Source organism: Megascapheus bottae, chromosome 3, assembly GCF_031878675.1.
Source record: "Megascapheus bottae isolate mThoBot1 chromosome 3, mThoBot2.hap1, whole genome shotgun sequence".
Taxonomy (NCBI): Eukaryota; Metazoa; Chordata; class Mammalia; order Rodentia; family Geomyidae; genus Megascapheus; species Megascapheus bottae.
Genome location: NC_143511.1, coordinates 47,226,367 through 47,245,689, shown reverse-complemented (window position 1 = coordinate 47,245,689; position 19,323 = coordinate 47,226,367). Strand labels below are relative to the sequence as shown.

The 19,323-nt window shown below is 39.0% G+C and overlaps 1 protein-coding gene across 1 annotated transcript in view; it reads right to left on the bottom strand.

The window, feature by feature from the left end:
- Nucleotides 1–394: 394 nt before the first annotated feature.
- Nucleotides 395–19,323, bottom strand: part of Sh3gl2 (SH3 domain containing GRB2 like 2, endophilin A1) — a 174,528-nt gene continuing 155,599 nt past the window's right edge. The window contains exons 4-9 of the mRNA XM_090330033.1: nt 12,414–12,557; nt 10,759–10,892; nt 8,579–8,737; nt 5,747–5,850; nt 3,316–3,446; nt 395–1,964 (exon numbers count right to left, since the gene is read on the bottom strand). Of these exons, the coding sequence (XP_090186159.1) occupies nt 1,765–1,964; nt 3,316–3,446; nt 5,747–5,850; nt 8,579–8,737; nt 10,759–10,892; nt 12,414–12,557 (872 nt within the window). The 3' untranslated portion in view covers nt 395–1,764. The remainder of the gene's footprint in view (nt 1,965–3,315; nt 3,447–5,746; nt 5,851–8,578; nt 8,738–10,758; nt 10,893–12,413; nt 12,558–19,323) is intronic.

Here is a 19,323-nt window from a genome sequence, read left to right as displayed (position 1 = left end):
GGGATTATACATGTATGACATCATGCCTAGCTCAAGGCAATAATTTGATCCAACTATAGTTCAATATGTCTTTTTGTTCATGTTTGAAAGAAAACTTATTTGCTCCTTCTAACATTATATCCTTCTGATATCACCAGAGACATCTCATGTAACTTTGCGAAGACCTTGTCTCTTCACTTACTTTTCCTCTCTTCCAAGTCTTCTCCTTTCACGGTTTTCCATGTCCAGGTATGGAGACACTCTTTTGATGGGTAACTTTCTCTACTTACAGTGAAGTAGATATGAAACTGGCATCATCAGGTCAGATCTGATTCCATCCCAAGGCAAACTATTGACTGAAAACAGCCCTCACCCATTCATTGTCAGACACAAAATGAAGAAGCAAAGGCTGGGGTTTTTATCTTCAGCAATATTTATTGGAAACAGCGATGCTTCCCATAGTGAGAGTTTATACACGAAGCAGTAAGATTTGCCTTTCACTCCACACAATCCACTACCGCAGGCAGCACATCGGAAGCAGCACATTAAACCTCTGAAAGATTCTGTACAGCTAGATAAATACAATTCTGGATAACAGGACTTCCATGACTGATATAGGGAGAAAAACACTCATAAGCTTACACACAGCACTGTACACACAAAATGAGGTTAGAGAAAGACATGTCAAAAGTAATGACTGAATTGGAAGGGGATTTGCATATCTAGCCACATACCTTAAACTGCTAAACCACAAATATCATCTTTATTTGGTCCTCATTGAGGGCAGAATATGCACAAATGATGTCCAAGGAACACAAGGTGAAAGTGGAAATGAAAGACATTGACTGTTTCTTGCCCTCTTAAGTAGTAGGAAAATGGTTAATCATGTTTTTTTTCCTCTCCTTATATCTGTGCCAAATGGATTCATAAAGGTGTTAATTCATAAACAGAACTTAAGAGAAGATAGTTGTTACCTCATTACCTGTGCCCTTCAGAAATAGTCTAGATATATACATGGCTCTGTACAGTAAGAATTTAAGCTTGAAAACCAAATCTCTTCCCAGTTCTCCCTCATGGAGAATTTCCCCTTTTCTGACCCTTCTGTAATATGCTGATTTCTCACTGTCTCACTCAGAAAGAAATGAGGATCTCTGGAGGGCTGTAACAGCAGGGAGGGAAGAAAACTAGCTGTGCCTCAGGAATAGGCTTAAGTGAGAAGGACAAAGGTGGCCATTTTCAGAGAATGCCTTGAACCCACAATCAATACTTTTCTACTGCTGGCATCAAGAGAATAACTCACTTAGACCAGAAGACAATTTGCTGGTGAGGGAGGCTTGTCTTTGACAATTTTGTGACTCACATACTTGGGAAGGGACAATGTAAAAGCAAGAACTTGCTCCTCTGTAAATGGAGAACCTGAGGCATTGAGATGGCCCCTGGGTGATAGACAATATCTTCAGTAGGATTTTTTTTTCTGTGAAGTGGCTCATGGTCAGATTTTTAAGAAACCATGGCCTCCTGAGAACTGTGTAAACAGCAGTTCTGTGACTACTGGCTAGTCTCAGATGATGTTTAAAAGCACATGCCATGCCCCACTGGGCTCAGAAGATACCATCCATCACCACGACTCCTGTGGGATCACACAAGTCAACCCAAACATGTGTGGGCTCGATAATTTGGTCCACTGCGGTCTGCATTTGAGATGTATTGTAAGCAGCATTACCAAAGCAGTGGTTAAACTTAACTATCTGGGTCAAAAGGAGGTGAGCCAGCCAGCATAACATCCTAATGGGGCAGAGCAACCAGAATCTCTACATAATTAATAGGGAAGAAGCCCGAGTGGCCATGAAGCATTCCTTCATACCAGTTCTCATCAATCTGATTAGTGAGTGTGATGATATCGCCCTCCTTAAAACCCAGCTCCCCTTCGTTTTCAGGTTCAAAGTCGTACAGAGCGCGGCAGCAGGGTTGATCCATCGGGGCTCCTGGATTTAGAATAAAGAGGGAACACAGAAGGACCAGGGTCTTTAAGGCATGGTATTTACTGACTGTGGTATCCCCCTGGCTTGGTGTTCCTGGTCCATCCTTCCTCATCCTTCTCCTTCAGACTTTTCCTGTTCCTGCACACCAGCATCCACTAGAAAGAATATCTTGTTCCCCATCAGTTTCTGTGCCTTCTCACATGGCAGGTGTTAGGTATTCTTGTTTTGATTTCCACTATGAACTGTCACATCTCTTCTTGTGGCAAGTACAACAGATTTCCCTGTTGCTTGCCTTCCTGATAATGGCTAAAGAAGGAAGGCTACTAACTTACGGTGTTTCTAACAGGATTTAGGTTAACAGTACAGCAAGATTCATTCATGTTAGCTCTTAAAATCCTTGGCATATTCAAAATGGTACAATTAACTTCATGGGAGCTGTGGACATGAAGACCCAGAGAGCTCCATCTGCTCTAAGACCTCAGTGTTTCTTCACAGTCTCCTAACATTATTTATGAAAAGTTTTCTGCTGTAGAACATCAAGACCCAGGAAAATAAGAAAAATACAAGGATGCTATCTATGTACCTTTAAACCCCACATCCACAATCAAATAGTTCTCACTTTTTGAGTCAGAGTTGCAATCAGGAACAGCTCACAGACAGGCAGACAGGCGTGGTTCAGTCTGTATGGTGGGGTGGGGGGTGGTGGTGGTGGTGATCATGACAACAGAAAGAATGCCTAAATTGGGTGTGTACTGATATTCTCAAGAGAAAATAAATTTTAGCTTTCACCATACTGACCTTAGTACCACAGCATGATGAACTGGGTGAGAGTGGGACGTAGGAAGGGAAAGCTAGCTGCTTGAGATTTGAAATATGCCCATCTGCAAATACATTCGACCATATGCTCCTGTGACTCAGAAAATCCAGCTCAGCACGTTCCTGGAGCTGCTATCTGACAGTGGTGTGGGGTTGCATGTGGGCTTGCAGTGCCCAGAGGATTTATTGGCATGTGGGTTGGATCCTTGGAGTAAAGTTGGCCAGCAGGAACAAAGGTGACACCCCCCACACACACACCCAGTGCCTAACTTATATTTCAGATGGTTTATGACCATGTTAGGAGGTTAGTGAGGGCTGGTGACTAAGAATAAGAGAAAAGGGTGCTTAAAAGAAGTGGAAGATCTAAGGAGAAGAGGGGAGGGGTGAAAATAATATAAAAAAAAAGATTGATTTAGTTCAGTTTCTACTTGACAAACTATCCATGAGAAATGCTGGTGTATTTCTTGTAGCCAGATTGGAATGCTTCTAGAATTTCTAGAAAAGTGTGGGTGTCAGTGGATGTGTCTAAGGTCCTTACCTGAAGGTTTGGGTGTGCCTGTGTGGGAGAGACCCCCATTGGGCTGAGTACTGTCTCCGGTAGAAAACTCCAGGCTCATTCGTGGCTTAGGCTGATATTCTCTTCTAGGCTGAGATGAAGCTTGCCTTATTCTGTATTGAAAAGAAAGGGGACAAAGCCAATTAAGAAGTAAACAAAAACAATAAAACCTAGAATGTCTGGGACACTGACTAATCTAGCATAATACAAGGGGAAAACCTAAGGTCCTTTAGTTTTCTTATAACGGGACTTCTATACTCCTCTTCAGTCTTCATTCTTTTTTTTTTTCGATACCTCATTTCCTTCATTCGGAATTTTTTATACAAATATTGCCATGGTGGGGGCCAGGGACAGTAAGGTGAGTAAGACATACTTGTTCCTCAAGCAGCATTTGGCCTGGCAGGATGATGTAGTATACCAACTGACATAATAAGCAATACTATTGTCACACAGGTATCTACAAAGTACAGAAGGGACTTGGGGTAGAGAGTGCTGGGCAGAGGAGAGTGCTATGTGGGAAAGTTGGAGAAGATTTAAGGAAAAGAGGCTTGAAACGTCTATTGCGGTGTTTTCCAGAAGAGCATGTGAAAGAAGCTATTCCAAGGAACAGATGAGCAGCAGATTGGAGATACAGGGAAGGGAGAAAGGGCTAATAAAGACACAGAAGTGAAAGGGATTTGCCAATTAAGTGCATTCTGCACATTAAATACTTTCCAGCTTACAGGTATTCAATAAGTAATGTCTACTTCACTCTTGGAAGGATGGGAATGATTAAGGATGTGGTAATTGTAGAATGACAGTAACTTTGAACACATTTCAGGAGGAATGAAAGAGAGTGGTCCCTTCATGTACAAGAGCTGTCACAAAGGCAAGGCACAGATTACTTGATTGTTGTGACACACAGTTTCAAGATTTTTCTAAAGGCTTCATGTTAGGCACTTTTCCAAAAGCATGCACGGAAGAGCGTTACACAATAAAAAAAAAGTCACTGAAAGTAGAGAGGAGGAGAAAGACCATAATGGAAACAGGTGAATTTCTCTCAATAATGATGCCCAGTATGACTGTCACCTCCATTGTGCATTCAGCCGCTGAGGAGCCACAAGAAGCCAATGGTCACAATCCAAGACCAATACTGATGGTTGATCTTCTGAGGCATGTATGTTTAGCAAAATCATCCTGCTTCATCTGGCTAAGTAAAATACCACATATAGATTTCCCTAACTTACACTGGTTCAGCTAAATTGTTAACTTTATTGTGAAAAGGATATACATACAGTAGAGGTCATACTTGGAAGTTTGATCTTTTCCTTGGTTAGCAACATATAGTACAATATTTCCTCACAAAATTGGTCAGAGGTTGCAAGCCATAAATGCCAACCAGCCATGTAATCACAAGCATAAACCACCAATTCTCTACAGTATAGGTTGTTGTTAACCTATGTGCTCTGGATGTTAGATGGACTGCATGCTTTCTCCATGTGGGTTTATGGGAACACAATCCAAGCATAAGTTGGCTGAAGATCATCTGTAGCATGGCATGGGTAATCTATACATCTGGGAATGCTGTGCCCAAACCTCCAGAAATCTCCATGAATTTGAAAATTACTACAACTCACACTGTGACATACATCTAAAGAGACGGTACAGGTATATGAAAACCACTCCTTGGTAGTGTAAGCATGAGCATCACTCAAAGGAACACAAAGTGTGAAAAAAGAGTCAGGCTTTCAAATTAGATGGCTTTGTTATGAGCTGCAGCTGACCACTGTGAGAGATCCTGGGCAAGTCATTGAACTTCCCTGAGCCTAAGTTCCTTGTCTGTTAGAGGCTAAAATATTTAGTCTACAAAGCTGTAGAACATTTGCACTGCAAACTGCATCCATCATTATCAGTAGTATCCTCGAGTCCCATCTGGGGCAGTCAATATACAATCCAGGAATGTCATAAACACAAGACTAGGTTCGGTAAAACAAAGCACAAGACAAAGAATCTGCAGAGAATCAGCAGGAATCTGGCAGATATGTATCTTCAAATGAAATTTGCTATAATTTTTACTTCATTTTTTATGTATGTATTTTTTTTGTCAGCAGTGGGGCTTGAACTCTGGGGCTGGGTGTTATTCCAGAGCTCTCCAGCTCACGTTGGTGGTATAGTGGTGAGCAAAGCTGCCTTCTAGAGCTTTCCAGCTCAAGGCTATTGTTCTACCACTTGAGACACAGTGTCACTTCTGGTTTTCTGGTGGTTAATTGGAGGTAAGAGTCTCACAGACTTTCTGTGCCCAGGCTGACTTTGAATTGTGATCCTTAGTTCTCAGCCACCTGAGTAGCTAGGATTATAGGCTTATTTCTACTTCTTTACACAAGATTTTATAGCAAGAACATACAGATGAGAAATGCAAGGAACTGGAACCTACCTTTCCTCCAGTCTGACAGTGACCTGCTGCAGGATCTGCACTGCCTGTTTGTGGTATTCCAGCTGGGCTTGCACCAGTGCAGAGAGCTGGCTCACCTGTTCAATCTGCAGATGGATATGGAAATCAAGCGTCGGTTACCAGGTTATGATTTGTCAACAGCTCCTACTTCCTACTGCATATCACAATATGGTCTCCAACACACTGCCCCATACTTGATGATGCTGATGATCGTGAAGCAAGTCAGCCTAAGATAGATTGTTCTGCCATTTCCACATTGATGAAGGGTAGGAAACCGTCCTTATACATGAAACTATGCCTGGCAGTACCATAAGGAGAAGCAAACTGACTAAGAATTCACAGAAAAAAGAATCACATTGCTTTTCATTAAATAGCCCTGTGCTTACAGAGAAAAGATACATCGACAAGGGGACATATACTTCCTCTCTGTAGCACTTCATATATAATCCAAACAGTACTTCTCATGTGAATAGTACTGCTATTATTTAAAAGCATGAACATTGCTGGGTGCCAGTGACTCATGCTGGTAATCCTACTCATTCAGGAGGCCCAAAATCTGAGGATAACAGTGAGAAGCAAATTCAGACAGAAAAGTTCCCAAGACTCTATCCAATTAACGATCAAAATGTGGGAAATGGAGCTGTGGCCCAATTGTAGTGGTAGCCTTGAGAAAAGAAGCTAAATGACAGTGTCCAGGCCCTTTGTTCAAGCCCCAGCATTAACACACACACACACACACACACACACACACACACACACACACACGAATATTCATGAATATTGGTTTCTCACAAAGCACCATGGGTAAAATCGTCTTTTGACCTCTCTGAGCTCCATTTGTAATGTGAAGGTATTGTATCTGGTGTATTTTAAGTTGATTGCAGTTCTAATAATCCAGGTTTATTCAGTTATTATTCCTTTTGTGTCTTGTGTTATGATCTAGCTTAGTAGTAATGGCTCTACCCCCTAGGTCAGATAAGCAAGGTTGTCCCTTGAGTATAAAGGTAGGATGGAATCCTGGGTGTGGGGAAGGGGCACTGTGATTCAGGTTTCCCACTGTATTCCTCTTGAGTAGGAGGCAAGAGTTGTTTGTGGGCAAATCTATACTATATTTGGGTGGCAGCAAAATCTATATGTGCTCCATATGCCTCTCCGTTCTAGTCAGGAACAATATGGGAGCTAAGTGACGGTTACTTTTAGTTTTCAACTTAGCTGGATGGCTAGCAAACAATTATTTCTGGGCACATCTGTGACGGTGCTTCCAGGTGAGTTTTGCATTTATTTCAGTTGACTGGCAAAGAAGATCTGCTCTTATCTAACACAACTGACACCATTTAATTAGCTGAAGTTCTGAGCAGAAAAGGTGGAAGAAAACAAATTGCTCTCTCTCTTCTGAGGATGGCTACTCAGATTCTCTTGCCCTAGGATGTAAGAAGTCCAGGTTCTTTATAGCTTTCATACTTGGATTCTAGGAATGGCAACAATGGCTTCTCACCTGGGCACTAAGGCATTCAGCCTCAGAATGAGAGTTCTACCACTGGCTTCTTTGGACTTGGAATGAGGTATGTTAACAGCTTCCCTAACTCACCAAGTCCCCCTGGTTCTCCAACTTTCAGGAGGCTTATTTGTGACCTCCAAGCCTCCCTAATCTCTGAGTTAATTAATCCCCTTTCACATCCATATCTATATCTTGTACATCTTATATCTGTATTTTCCATTTTGCCTGTGCTCCCTAAATATAATTTGTATATCTGCCCTCAAAAAGGAACAATAAAGAGGCACCAAATGTAGTATCTATGCTACAGTCATCAGTCTTAAAAAAGATTACTTTTTCAAAGAATATACCCAACTTCACTTCTATGTACTTCAATCTATGTATATCAATTCTGAATGTTTAACTGGCATTTATTTGTACATGTGTGTGTGCTAATACCGGGGCTTGAACCTTAGAGCCTTGGTGCCGTCCCTTTGCTTTTTTCACACAATGCTGATACTCTACCACTTGAGCCATAGCTCTTCTTTGGGCTTTTTGGAGATAAGAGCTTATTGGAGATAATATTCATACAAACTTTGCTTCGCAGGTTGGCTTTGAACTGTGATCCTAAGGTCTTAGCCTCCTGAGCATCTAGGATTACAGACATGAGCCAACAGCTCCCAGCTTTACTTTTCTTGTAAGTACATTCTAACTGACTGTGCTACTAGAGCTTCTAGATTGATATTCTTTATAGGAATTTCTTTGTATTAGGATTACAGACAGACCTTCATAACATTCTCTCCTCTCTCAATCTTTCTCCGGCTTTCTCTTCATGTACACATGCAGTGCTTGTAATGATGACATAACTTCTTGCGCTGTTACTTGTTTTTTTTTTTTTTTTTTGGTGCTCAAGTCTGTTATCTGGCATTCTATCATTGGGCCATGCCTCCAATGGGTACTTTTGCTGATTAATTGGATGTAAAAGTGTCATAGACTTTCCTGCCTGTGTTAGTTTTGAACTTCAATCCATAGATATCAGCCTTCTGAGTAGCTAGGATTATAAGCAGAAGCCACTAACTGTCATGTAGCTTTAGGATTCATTAGTAAAATCTAGTCAAATCAAACTATAAAACTGCAGAAAAATTTTACCACCCCTCAGCTTACATATCACTCAAAATTATTTAAAAGAAACAATATCTATGTGTTGTTATATAATAAAATCAATAACATAATAATATATACTGATATTATATAATAATATATAATGATATACCCTTAAACACAGCAATCATTTATCTTAATGATAACATTAAATTAAAAACCACAGGAAAGTTATTTACATCCATCTCCAAGAGGTTGAACATGCTTGACTCTGCAATTTCTTTAGACTCATCAAATTTCTCCAGAGCTTGACGGAGCTCTTCATCTGGGATCTTGCCCTGCCGTTTCTTCTTATAATCAAAGTCCAGACGCCTCCCTTCCAACTTCTTTAGATGGTGCTGAAAATGACAGGAATGTGTTTTGAAGGAGTTCTTCACAGCTCACTTTACTAACATGCTAATTTGCCACCAAAATAAAATAGGCTGCATTTCAAACTAGTATGTCATCAGAGAAATGAAGAAACATGTACCAATGACACAAATGCTTTCAGAGGCTATGAGAGGAGAAACCTTTAAAAAATAATGAAGAATGGGAAGGAAATAGCAGGAAATACCATTTCCCTATATGTCTGGCTTTCCAGGCCAAAGCCAAGCTGGACTCCTTTTCCTCCTAATGCGACATGCACATGCGCCTCATACACTGAAAGGGCATATGCACAGAGTTCTCAAGTCTTCATCCTCCTAAAGCATGGTACGCCAGAGAACACACGGGAAAACAACTTTCCCTGGGGTACAGGAAGGAGGAATGACATTCTTGATTCCTAAATCATCCAGTGTGTTCCAATCACCTGTGCTGTGTATTATATGGATTCCTTACCATTAGAACCTAAATCTATATTTTGAAACAGTTGCCCCAACTGCGGTGGCTTTCAGGAAGCTTGCCTCTTAACAGATAATGCAACACAATCACAAAATCAACACAAAGGGACCTTGGAAAGGATTTCATCTAATGCTCCTTGCTAACCTTTAATCCATTCTTATATTATTTCAAGTAAAGGGTCTGGCCTGCATTCAATAGCCCTAGCGCTGGGTAGTGAGGTCTTTTCCCAAACAAAAATGTTGGAGTTTGTTGCTACTGTTGTTTCTCACAACCTCACAGTTTTTCACTGTTCATTGTTGGGTGAAAAGGCATATGTTGTCCTATTTCTGGGTATGTATAGAAGCAAAGGGAAGGAGATGAAATTGAGTTGGGAGTGGTAAAGAACTCAGAAGCAAAGGAGAATAAATAATACCTTAGACCATTCCTGATCTAAATTAAATATATGCTCTTTTGGAAGGAAAGTATCATTTGAAACATTTGAGCCTATAGCCAGATAAGCGGTAGAAAGATGGGTCAGAGCTATACTTTGGGTTTAGTGACTCTGCCATTTACTGAGTGATCTTGAATGAAGTAGGTGTAATCTTGAATAAAACTGAGTTCAAGTTACAGAAATCCATTTAACAGACAATCAAAAAGTTAACATCAATTTCAAAAATATTTGTAGAATGTGAGTGAATGAATGTGCAAACATTGCATACCCAATCAGATACACAAATCACTAAAGTTCACTTAATAGAAATTTTATAACTCTTCTACATATTTTAGAAAGAATGGCTAAGAAAATACAAAACACAATATTCTTAATAAAAACAAGAGAGAATTTATTTAATATAAGTAGCATTAGTAACATTTTAAGGGCAATCGTCGAGCACATCACTCTAAAAACAAAGCAACACAAAACTTTTGCTCTAAGGAAAAGGACATTATCCTTCTAGGGAAAAATGTATTTGCAAAAGCTAGTTAATGTGTCATAAGGGTAGTGGCTCATGCCTGTCACCCTAGCTACTTAGGAGGCTAAGATTGGAAAGAGCATGGTTCAAGGCCAGCTTAGGCAAAATACACACGGTACCCCATCTCAACAGAAAAAGGTGGACATCGTGGTACATTTTTCATCGCAGATAGGCTGAAAACATAAATAAGAAGATCCTAATCAAGACAGGCCCAGGAGAAAGAAAAGAGACTATCTCAAAAATTAAAGCAAAAGTGGGCTGGGAATATGACTTAAGTAGTAGAATGTCTGCTCAGCAACTTGCTTAGCAAGCACAAGGCCCCAGTAACTTCAAAGAAACCAAAAGAACAACAAAACAAAAATCTTATTTAAAACAAAAATTGAACACAAAGAAGTCAGATACTGTACTCCTGAGCAACACAGTTGTAACAGTTGACCAGAGAATACTGCATCTCTGTTTCCTCTCAATTTGTCATGCAGAGTGATTTTAAAATTCACCAGTGCTGTCAACACGAAAACTAGTCTAATAAATGGACATCAGCAATTACATGATTTCAACTAATCATTTACAAGGAGACTAAAAGCACATACCTGAATCTCCCTCAGATCTTTGTCATGAAGATTCTGAAGTGGGTCGATGAAATTCTGCTTTACTTCCATGTCCAAAGAGTCTTTCACCTCTGAGAGCTCCCTCATGGCTTCCCCTACCTCTCCAAGTGCTGGACCTAGGAAGACAAAATGGAACTTTGAAGACCAGGTAGAGATGCATGGGCAACACCAGGGCCTTCACAAATGAAAACATAGAGATTATTGGCTGTCCTAAGAAACCAAAGACTAGAAAGAATACACTACATCCTCCATAGAAGAATGTCTTACCAATATATCATGGTACCAATGTACCATGCTAGGAACCAGGGAAATATCCCTTATTTACAGGGATGTAACATTTGGGAAGCTCCCTGTCCACTCTTGTAAGTAACATGCCCAACACGGTCATTTTCAAACCAATTCTTTTAGTAGAAGCAAATACCAGGAAAGGAAAATAGGTCAACTAGGAATGAAGGTTACTTAAGAGTTCCCCACATCACTAGGTATGAGGATAGGTTTTCAGCATCTTAACTGAGAGCAGGAGATTCGTGAAAAAACAAATCATATCTCACCTGAGGCTCTGACACGAGGGACCATATACTAATGAGCAAAGATCTAAGAGAAAGCCTTTGTGGCAGGGTGTGGAACACAGTTCCTGCTAAACCCAAGGTATTTGCCTATGTTGGCCAGAACTGTAGTAAACACTGGGTCTTATCAAGGAAACAGCAGAAAGCAAACTACTCAGACAAATCACTTTAGAATAATGAAGCATACAGTCCTGTTTAATTAACCCTGTCCAAGGATTCTAAACATTCACACAGTGAGACCAAAAGAGGATATTCTTAGGAAAAGATCACAAGGGTTCAAGAACTATGTGCACATTATCATATAAAATGATGCTTATCGGGCCTGGAGTTTGGCCTAGTGGTTAAAGTGCTTGTCTAGCATGCACGAAGACCCGGGTTCAATTCCTTGATACCACATATATAGAAAAAGCCGGAAGTGGTGCTGAGACTCAAGTGGTAGAGTTCTAGCCTTGAGAAAGTCCAAGGACAGTGCTCAGGCCCTGAGCTCAAGCCCAGGACTGGCAAAAAAAATAAATAAAATAAAATGATGCTTATCAAAATGAACTCCAAGATATGGGAAAAAGGTTTTGTTTTAATTTACTTTCTGCAGTTTTTTCCCCCTTTTCCTGTTTTTTCTTTTTTTTTCCTTTTGTCTTGTATGTAACTATCAGATTTGGGAAAGGAAAGGGAAAAAAACATAGAAACACCAGGTCAAAGGATGAACTAAGTCAGCAGTGATACTCACTAGATACTAAGTTGGAAATTAACTGTGTACAATGGGGAGAAAGTGGGTTGGTAAACAAACAAACAAACAAACAAAAACCTGGGAGAAAGTGAGGGAGAGGGTGACACTAGACAAAAAGAAACATACTCAATACCTGACCTATGTAACCAACTTCCTGTAACACCATCTTTACAATAAAAAAGTAAAACAAATAAATAATGAAGCAACACTCAAAACAAATTTTAGGTCCATATATGTAAGATCTAAAACTGAGAATTGACACATAAAATAACTTTAACTTCCTCCTTACCCGAATTGCAACCACCAAGGAGGACCAAAAAATTAAGAGTGTGAGAAAGCACAGTTACCAAAGTTGCAGTCATCTCCCAGCTCTCTTCCAAACTTGAGCATGGCCTCTGCCAACAGCGCCTCAGCCTGAGGATAGCCTGGCCCCTTCTCCTGGCCACGGATTTTTGACATAGTATTGATCATACTGAGCTTAGCCCTGGAAGCTGCAGGAAAGGGAAAACAGGATTTTCAAGTAGGCAACTTGACGTAGGGGAAACATCTACACTTTCAATTTCTGAATGCTAGTGTCCTCATAGTATGTGCCCACTGATCAATACCTATCTACCCACCTACTGCCTATCTTCAATCTCAGCTCTTCCTAAAAGCATGGAATGAATTATGGAGCTGAATCGAAGCTGTTTTTGGTGAAGTACCACTGGAGGCTTGGCTGCCATACATCCCTATGTGCCCTATATCCCTTCCCTCCATCCACTGTGATAGCTGTCACTCTCTCTCAACCACTCAGTTGTTCCACTGAGAGATTTTGGACACTTCTGGACAATTTAATAATCTCTAAATTTTATATATCAATTATATATTTAATATATCAACTATATATCAATTTTATATGTCAATTATAAAGAAACAATGGTAAACTCTTGCAGTGTGAACCTTGTGTCCTTACTTCACCTAGTCCATGTGTAAAATGAAACTATTGTCAAAACAATTTTTCAACTACGATTATGACCATAAACACATCCACAGCAAAAGTAGTATGTTCCTAGAAAGCATTGTTTCTCCTGCACACAAACTGCATATGGAAATCAGTTTTGTGCTCCAGAGACAGCATCATTTTTTTCCTTTTATTTTTTATAATAGAGGCCTAGATAGCATTTCTAGTTTTAGCAGAAGCAGAAATTTTATTAGCAAATTATATGTTATTATTGTTACTAAGTAGTTGCACAAAGGGGATACAACTCCGTAAGTCAAGTTGGAAGTTCAATGCTTTTTAGTCAATACTACCCCTTCGTGGGGTATACTATGGAGATGACAAAAGCCATCAACAGATGATACTTCAACCCTGCAATGGGGATACCACAATAAGGAAGAAAATTAAGCCCCTGTTTCCACAAGTTTATAATAAGTTGATGACAACACCTATTTTAACAGCAATTCTAGATCTGCTGCTATGGGTCTGTGGCAGACTCCCCACTAAGTATATGAAAGCCCTAAACTCCATTTATAGCATTGAAAAAAAGATAAAAAGCAGTAACAGTGAAGTATAGAAAAAGTATTTCTGCTATTTAAATACTATCATGGCAGACTGCAGAAAATCTGGGAAACGGCAATGTCCAGTGTGTGAGAGGGCTCACTGGCATACTTCCTGGGAAGTGTCACTGAATTTAGAACTACACAATAGACAGAATTTAGATGGCCTACTTACACGTAAGTTGGTGGTAACCATAAAAATACAAAACTTATTTTTTATTTTCTCCAGTTCTTCCACACAAAAACATATCACACATTAAAATTTAAAAATTAAAGCTGCCTCATAATTACCCATTTGGAGGGAAAGAATACTATTATTGAAATAGGAGTGCAGGATCTTTTCTGCAGCTGGCCATTCTGAGGTTCTGGGAAGACCCTGTGCCTTTCCTCATGGTACTCAAGCAAGTGGGGAGTTAGATGGACACATAAAAATGCTGTAATGACTAATGTACACTGTGAATATGAGAAGGTAATAACCACACAAGTGAAAGACAAATATACATACACATATGTACATGTCTGATACATATACATATATATATATATATATATGATCAGATCATAAGACGTGCAGGCACCGAAAGACTGGAAGGAAAGAAGATAAAAGCCAAAGATAAATGAACCCCTTGTAGTGGCTCATCTCCTCAAATCCTGTTTTTGTCATTTTGCATTCTAAAGATTTCCTTTGATTAAATATAGGTATTGATTTGTACTTAGATCTTGGTTCTGTTAAGAAGTGTTCTTTGGTAAACATTTTAAAATCGTTTAATGTATTAGGGCTGATTTTCAAATTCCTCATTTCAAATGTTGTTGAAAATGAAGAGCATTATTCATTTACTAATTACTTCAGAACATCCTAAATACATTCTATATCTTCAGAAGAAGGAAGAAAGCTGTAGCTTATAAATTAACAGAAAATAATTTATCCTTTCTGAATTCAAGTGATCTAAAAATGTTATGATCCACATATATAGAGATTGGTTTTTAAAGTCATTCATGAGCTTATATAATTTTTGTAAGAATCCTGGGGCTGGGAAAACTTTTTCAGAATCATTAGACTACTAAATTATCATCTATAAGAGTTAATTAGTACAAAACGAGTTTCTATAAGAGTACTTTGGGAAACTGGAGGTAAGCCTAGGAAATATGAACAGAAGACATTTTTATTTCAATAATGTGATCTTAGGGAGCCAAAAAAAATGGAATGGAAGAAAGATAGCCTCTTCAACAAATGTTGCTGCAAGAACTGGTTAAGCACCTGCAGAAAACTAAAGTTGAATCCTTCTTTGTCACCCTCCACTAGGATTAACTCCAAATGGATCAAAGCCCTCGAAGTAAAAGCCGACACACTGAAAACTTTACAAGAAGGAATAGGAGATACTCTAGACCTCCTTGGCACAGGTCGAAACTTTCTTAATAAGGACCAAGAAACACAACAAATCAGAGAAAGGCTGGATAAGTGGGACTGCATTAAACTGCAGAGCTTTTGTATGGCAAAGGACATAGCTAGCAAATTAACTAGAAAGCCTACAGAGTAGGAGAAGATCTTCACTAACCATACAACGGACAAAGGCCTCATATCTAAAATATATCAACAGCTCAAAAAATTCAATCACTCCAAAACTAATCTCCAAAGAAACAACCATCCCATTAAGTCAAAGACTTAAAGAGAGTCTTCTCTGAAGAAGAAACAAAAATGGCCTATAGACACATGAACAAATGCTCAACATCTCTTGTCATAAAAGAAATGCAAATCAAAACAACTCTAAGATTCCACCTCACTCCAATTAGAATGGCCAGGATCAAGAAACCTAATAACAACAGATGCTGGAGGGGATGTGGACAGGAGGGATCATTACTACACTGTTGGTGGGAGTGTAAACTCATTCAACCACTATGGAAAGCAGTATGGCAGTTCCTCAAAAGACTAAACATAGAATTCCCCTATGACCCAGCAATTCCACTACTTGGCATTTACCCAATCATCCAGAAACAGGAAATACTAGATCCACTAGTACAACAATGTTCATTGCAGCACTATTCACCATAGCAAAGATATGGAACCAACCTAGGTGTCCCTCAGTTTATGAATGGATCAACAAGATGTGGTATTTGTACCCAATGGAATTCTATGCGGCTGTCAGAAAGAATGACATCACCCCATTTGTTAGAAAATGGAAAGACTTAGAAAAAATCATTAAGTGAAGTAAGCCAGACTCAAAGGAACTAGGCTCAATGGTTTTCCTCATTTGTCATAATCAGTAGAAACCTTGGGCTCTCTTAGCAGAGATTCACAACAGAACAAAACCTAGATACATAAGGCCATATAGTATGATGTTAAATGTAAGGCCCTCCAGGATATAGAAACAAAAGCCATATAATGAGTGATTGTTGTCCTTAATGTACTATGTAATCTCTCATCTCTTTTGCTATTCCTTGGTTATCTCACATTGTTATAATATTTCACCTTGTTATCTGATATATTTTATATATGCTTAATTGGTTATTTGAAATAGGAGAGGGAAGGGGGAAGTCAAGATGAGTGGGGGGAGGAAGAGGGAAATGGGGACCAAGACATGAGAAAGGGTATCAATATTTGTGAAGTAATGTACCTTCTATCTGGTGAATATAATGTAACCCTTCTATTAATTACAATAAAAATATACGAAAAAAGAAACCATGGAGCTATTTTCCAAAGCAGCTGTAATATTTTGAATTTCTGTCAACAAAAATAAAAGTTCTTATTGTCCCCCCCCAAAATAATAATGTGATCTTAGTCTCTATGCTTTACCATAAAGTTGCATGTGATCCTAGAGACTGAAATCCTACTCTTCTAAGGGAGTGAGATTCCTTTCCTGCTGAGTCCTTTCTCTCCATAGCTTTTCTATTCCTACTCTATCTTGTCTTCTTGCTCCTGTATTTGCTTCCATGTGCTACTCCTACCATAATGTACTGCCACCCACTCACCTCATCGTAAGTCAAATAGAACACACCTGATTAACAATCAGGTCACAGGCTATGCTCTACACAGTAACCTATGTCTAATATTTCATTATAGTAATGAAAAGCTAATATTCTATTTCATGTTCCCCAGAAAAAGTGGCAACAAGATTTATAGCCAATAGGCAACTGACTTGGGAAGATTCTTCTCTCGGAAATATGAGTATTTCTAGAGCTGAGTGATAGAGACACTGCAATGCAACAATCCCAGGCTGATTACCCTAAAGGCAGCCAGTGCAGGCAATAAGACTCACAGAGCTTCATTGTTGTACAACTAATAAAAAGTTCAGCCACTATCAACAGATTTGAGGAGGAAAGACTAAAAAAAACCTAACAGGGATTTAAAAAAAAGTAATTTGGGAAAACAAAAAAATTCAGGGAGGGGGAAAAATAATTAGCATTATTTAGTATTATTAATATTCTCAGATGTTTGAAATATTTATGAGATAAGCAGCAAAGAACTTCTAGAAATTAAAACATAAATTTGAAAGAACTATAAAATTTAAAAAGTCAGAAAACATGAGAGTTCAATCTAAAAAATGTAGTAAAACAAAATAAACACAAATATCTTCAAAACAAACAAAAAACTTTAAAAAAATATAGAGATGAAAATACATAAGGAAACATAAAATCATGATAGTTCAGGATAGCTACTAGTTGAATAAGAGAAGTTTCAGAAAGAAAGAATTACACAATTAGAAGAAATAATTATAAGTGCAAGAAAATTTCCCAGAACTGTTGATATATTTCCACAATGAACAGTTTCCCTGAACAGTGAATATACATTCTACAGTATAGGCCACCAAAATGTCATTTCAGGACTAAGAGGACATAGAGACCTCAAACCTTTCAGAGAAGAAAAGACGGGGTGTAGACAAAGCAACATTAATCAGAAGGTCACTGAACATGAGAAAAAGCATGAGAACATGAAATTTGTTTTTAAAAATGGAGTTGACTCCAATTTCTTAGAGAAAACCAAGACGATATACAAATTTCACTGAGGATAAAGAGCAAACACACAAGGTAATCAAGAGGTCTCAAAAGGATGGATATGTGATATGTGCCTGACCGTGGAAGGCAAACATCCTACCTGTGGCTAAATGACTGGGAAACAATTACTGAAAAATACATAAAATAATTCTGGAATTGAAAATTAAGACAAAGTAACTACAGGAAAAACAGAAAGGAATACAAGGATGGAAATGTATTTTTATATTATTCTACATGTCTCCACTTTATAGAAAGCTTATAAGGATACAAAATTTAAAGACTATTCCAACAGAAATTATGCCCTAAATACCCTGAAAAAAGGACAGTAAGCGGAAGAAAAGGGAATCAGATAGTTTCCATCTTTCAAAACTCAAAATCCGGGGCCAGGAGTTTAGCCTAGTGGTAGATTGCTTGCCTAGCATGCACAAAGATCTGGGTTCAATTCCGGGGTACCACATACATAGCAAAAAGCCAAAAGTGGTGTTGTGGCTTAAGTGGTAGAGCTCTAGCCTTGAGAAAGCCCAAGGGACAGTGCCCAGGCCCTGAGTTCAAGGTCCAGGACTGGCAAAATAAAATTCAAAATCCAACAGAAAAATATTTGAAACTAGAAAATAAAGCAAGATCAGATAAAGATGTTTCAAGACTGAAAGCAAAAGCCAGAGAGAGCTAAATGAGTTTTGAAAATGTTGCTTTGGGGACCAAGAAAGTGGAGAATGTTTCAAGATCTGTTATTCTTTGTAAAAAATACTTTTAAAACTTTTTTTTTAAATCGTGTGCTATTTCCTCTACTAAAATTATACCAAATTCAACATGGAGTCTGGGCAATCTAACCACTGCCCAAACATCAAGGGCTTTTCAATCAAAAAGTCTGACTAACGTATATGTTCACCAATATAAACACAATTGGCCAGGAAGAGAAAAGTTAACTATGGACCAACAGGCAAAATAGATTCAGAAAATGCCATCAAGGGAAAAAGGACCGATGTGTCTGCAGCAGGAGATTGCTGGAAATGAATTTACTGGGTGAGCTGAAATAGCAAGCAGTGAAAATAGATGACCATAAAAAAGGCTGACCTAGTCCCCAAAAGGGCTCTCACTGTGTTTGTCCTCAGCAGAACAGGGAAGTTTGCTTTTTGATCTAGAAATCTATGCTATCTTATAAGACCGACAAATGAGAACAGCCAAGCCTCTGTGTTTATCAACTCCCAACCCTGCAAGCATGGCGTATACCATCCCTGACGAGCTTTCTTATTATTCTGGACACAGCCAATAGCCACAGGGAAGTCCAAGCTGTGCAGTGAGTAATACTGCTTCTCTGCTAGCCCTGCCAGAGCTATTTTCCTCTGACCTAAAAGCCATTTCCATGTGAGTCACTGCTCCATCTCCCCCAGGCCTGCATATCTGTCCAGTGTAGCCCCTACTTAGAAATGTTGAACATCTATCTGGTACCTCTGCTAAGTCTTTGTTTAAATTTTTATGTCTAAATCCAAACAAACAGATAGGAAAACAAACTATCATTGAGTCTTGCCTTTCACTTAAAGCAGCACACTCTTAAACACTAATTCTGAGCTCCTATATACATGGGTAAAATCCAGACTGCAAATCTTGCTAGCTCTGGATCCCTGAAAACAATGTCTTCCAAAAGTGGTTGTTGGTGTTTAATGAAAACCAGCAAAAGAGTAACCATGACAGGAAGGACACACGACAGGAGGAGGGCTCTTCTTCCTTGCC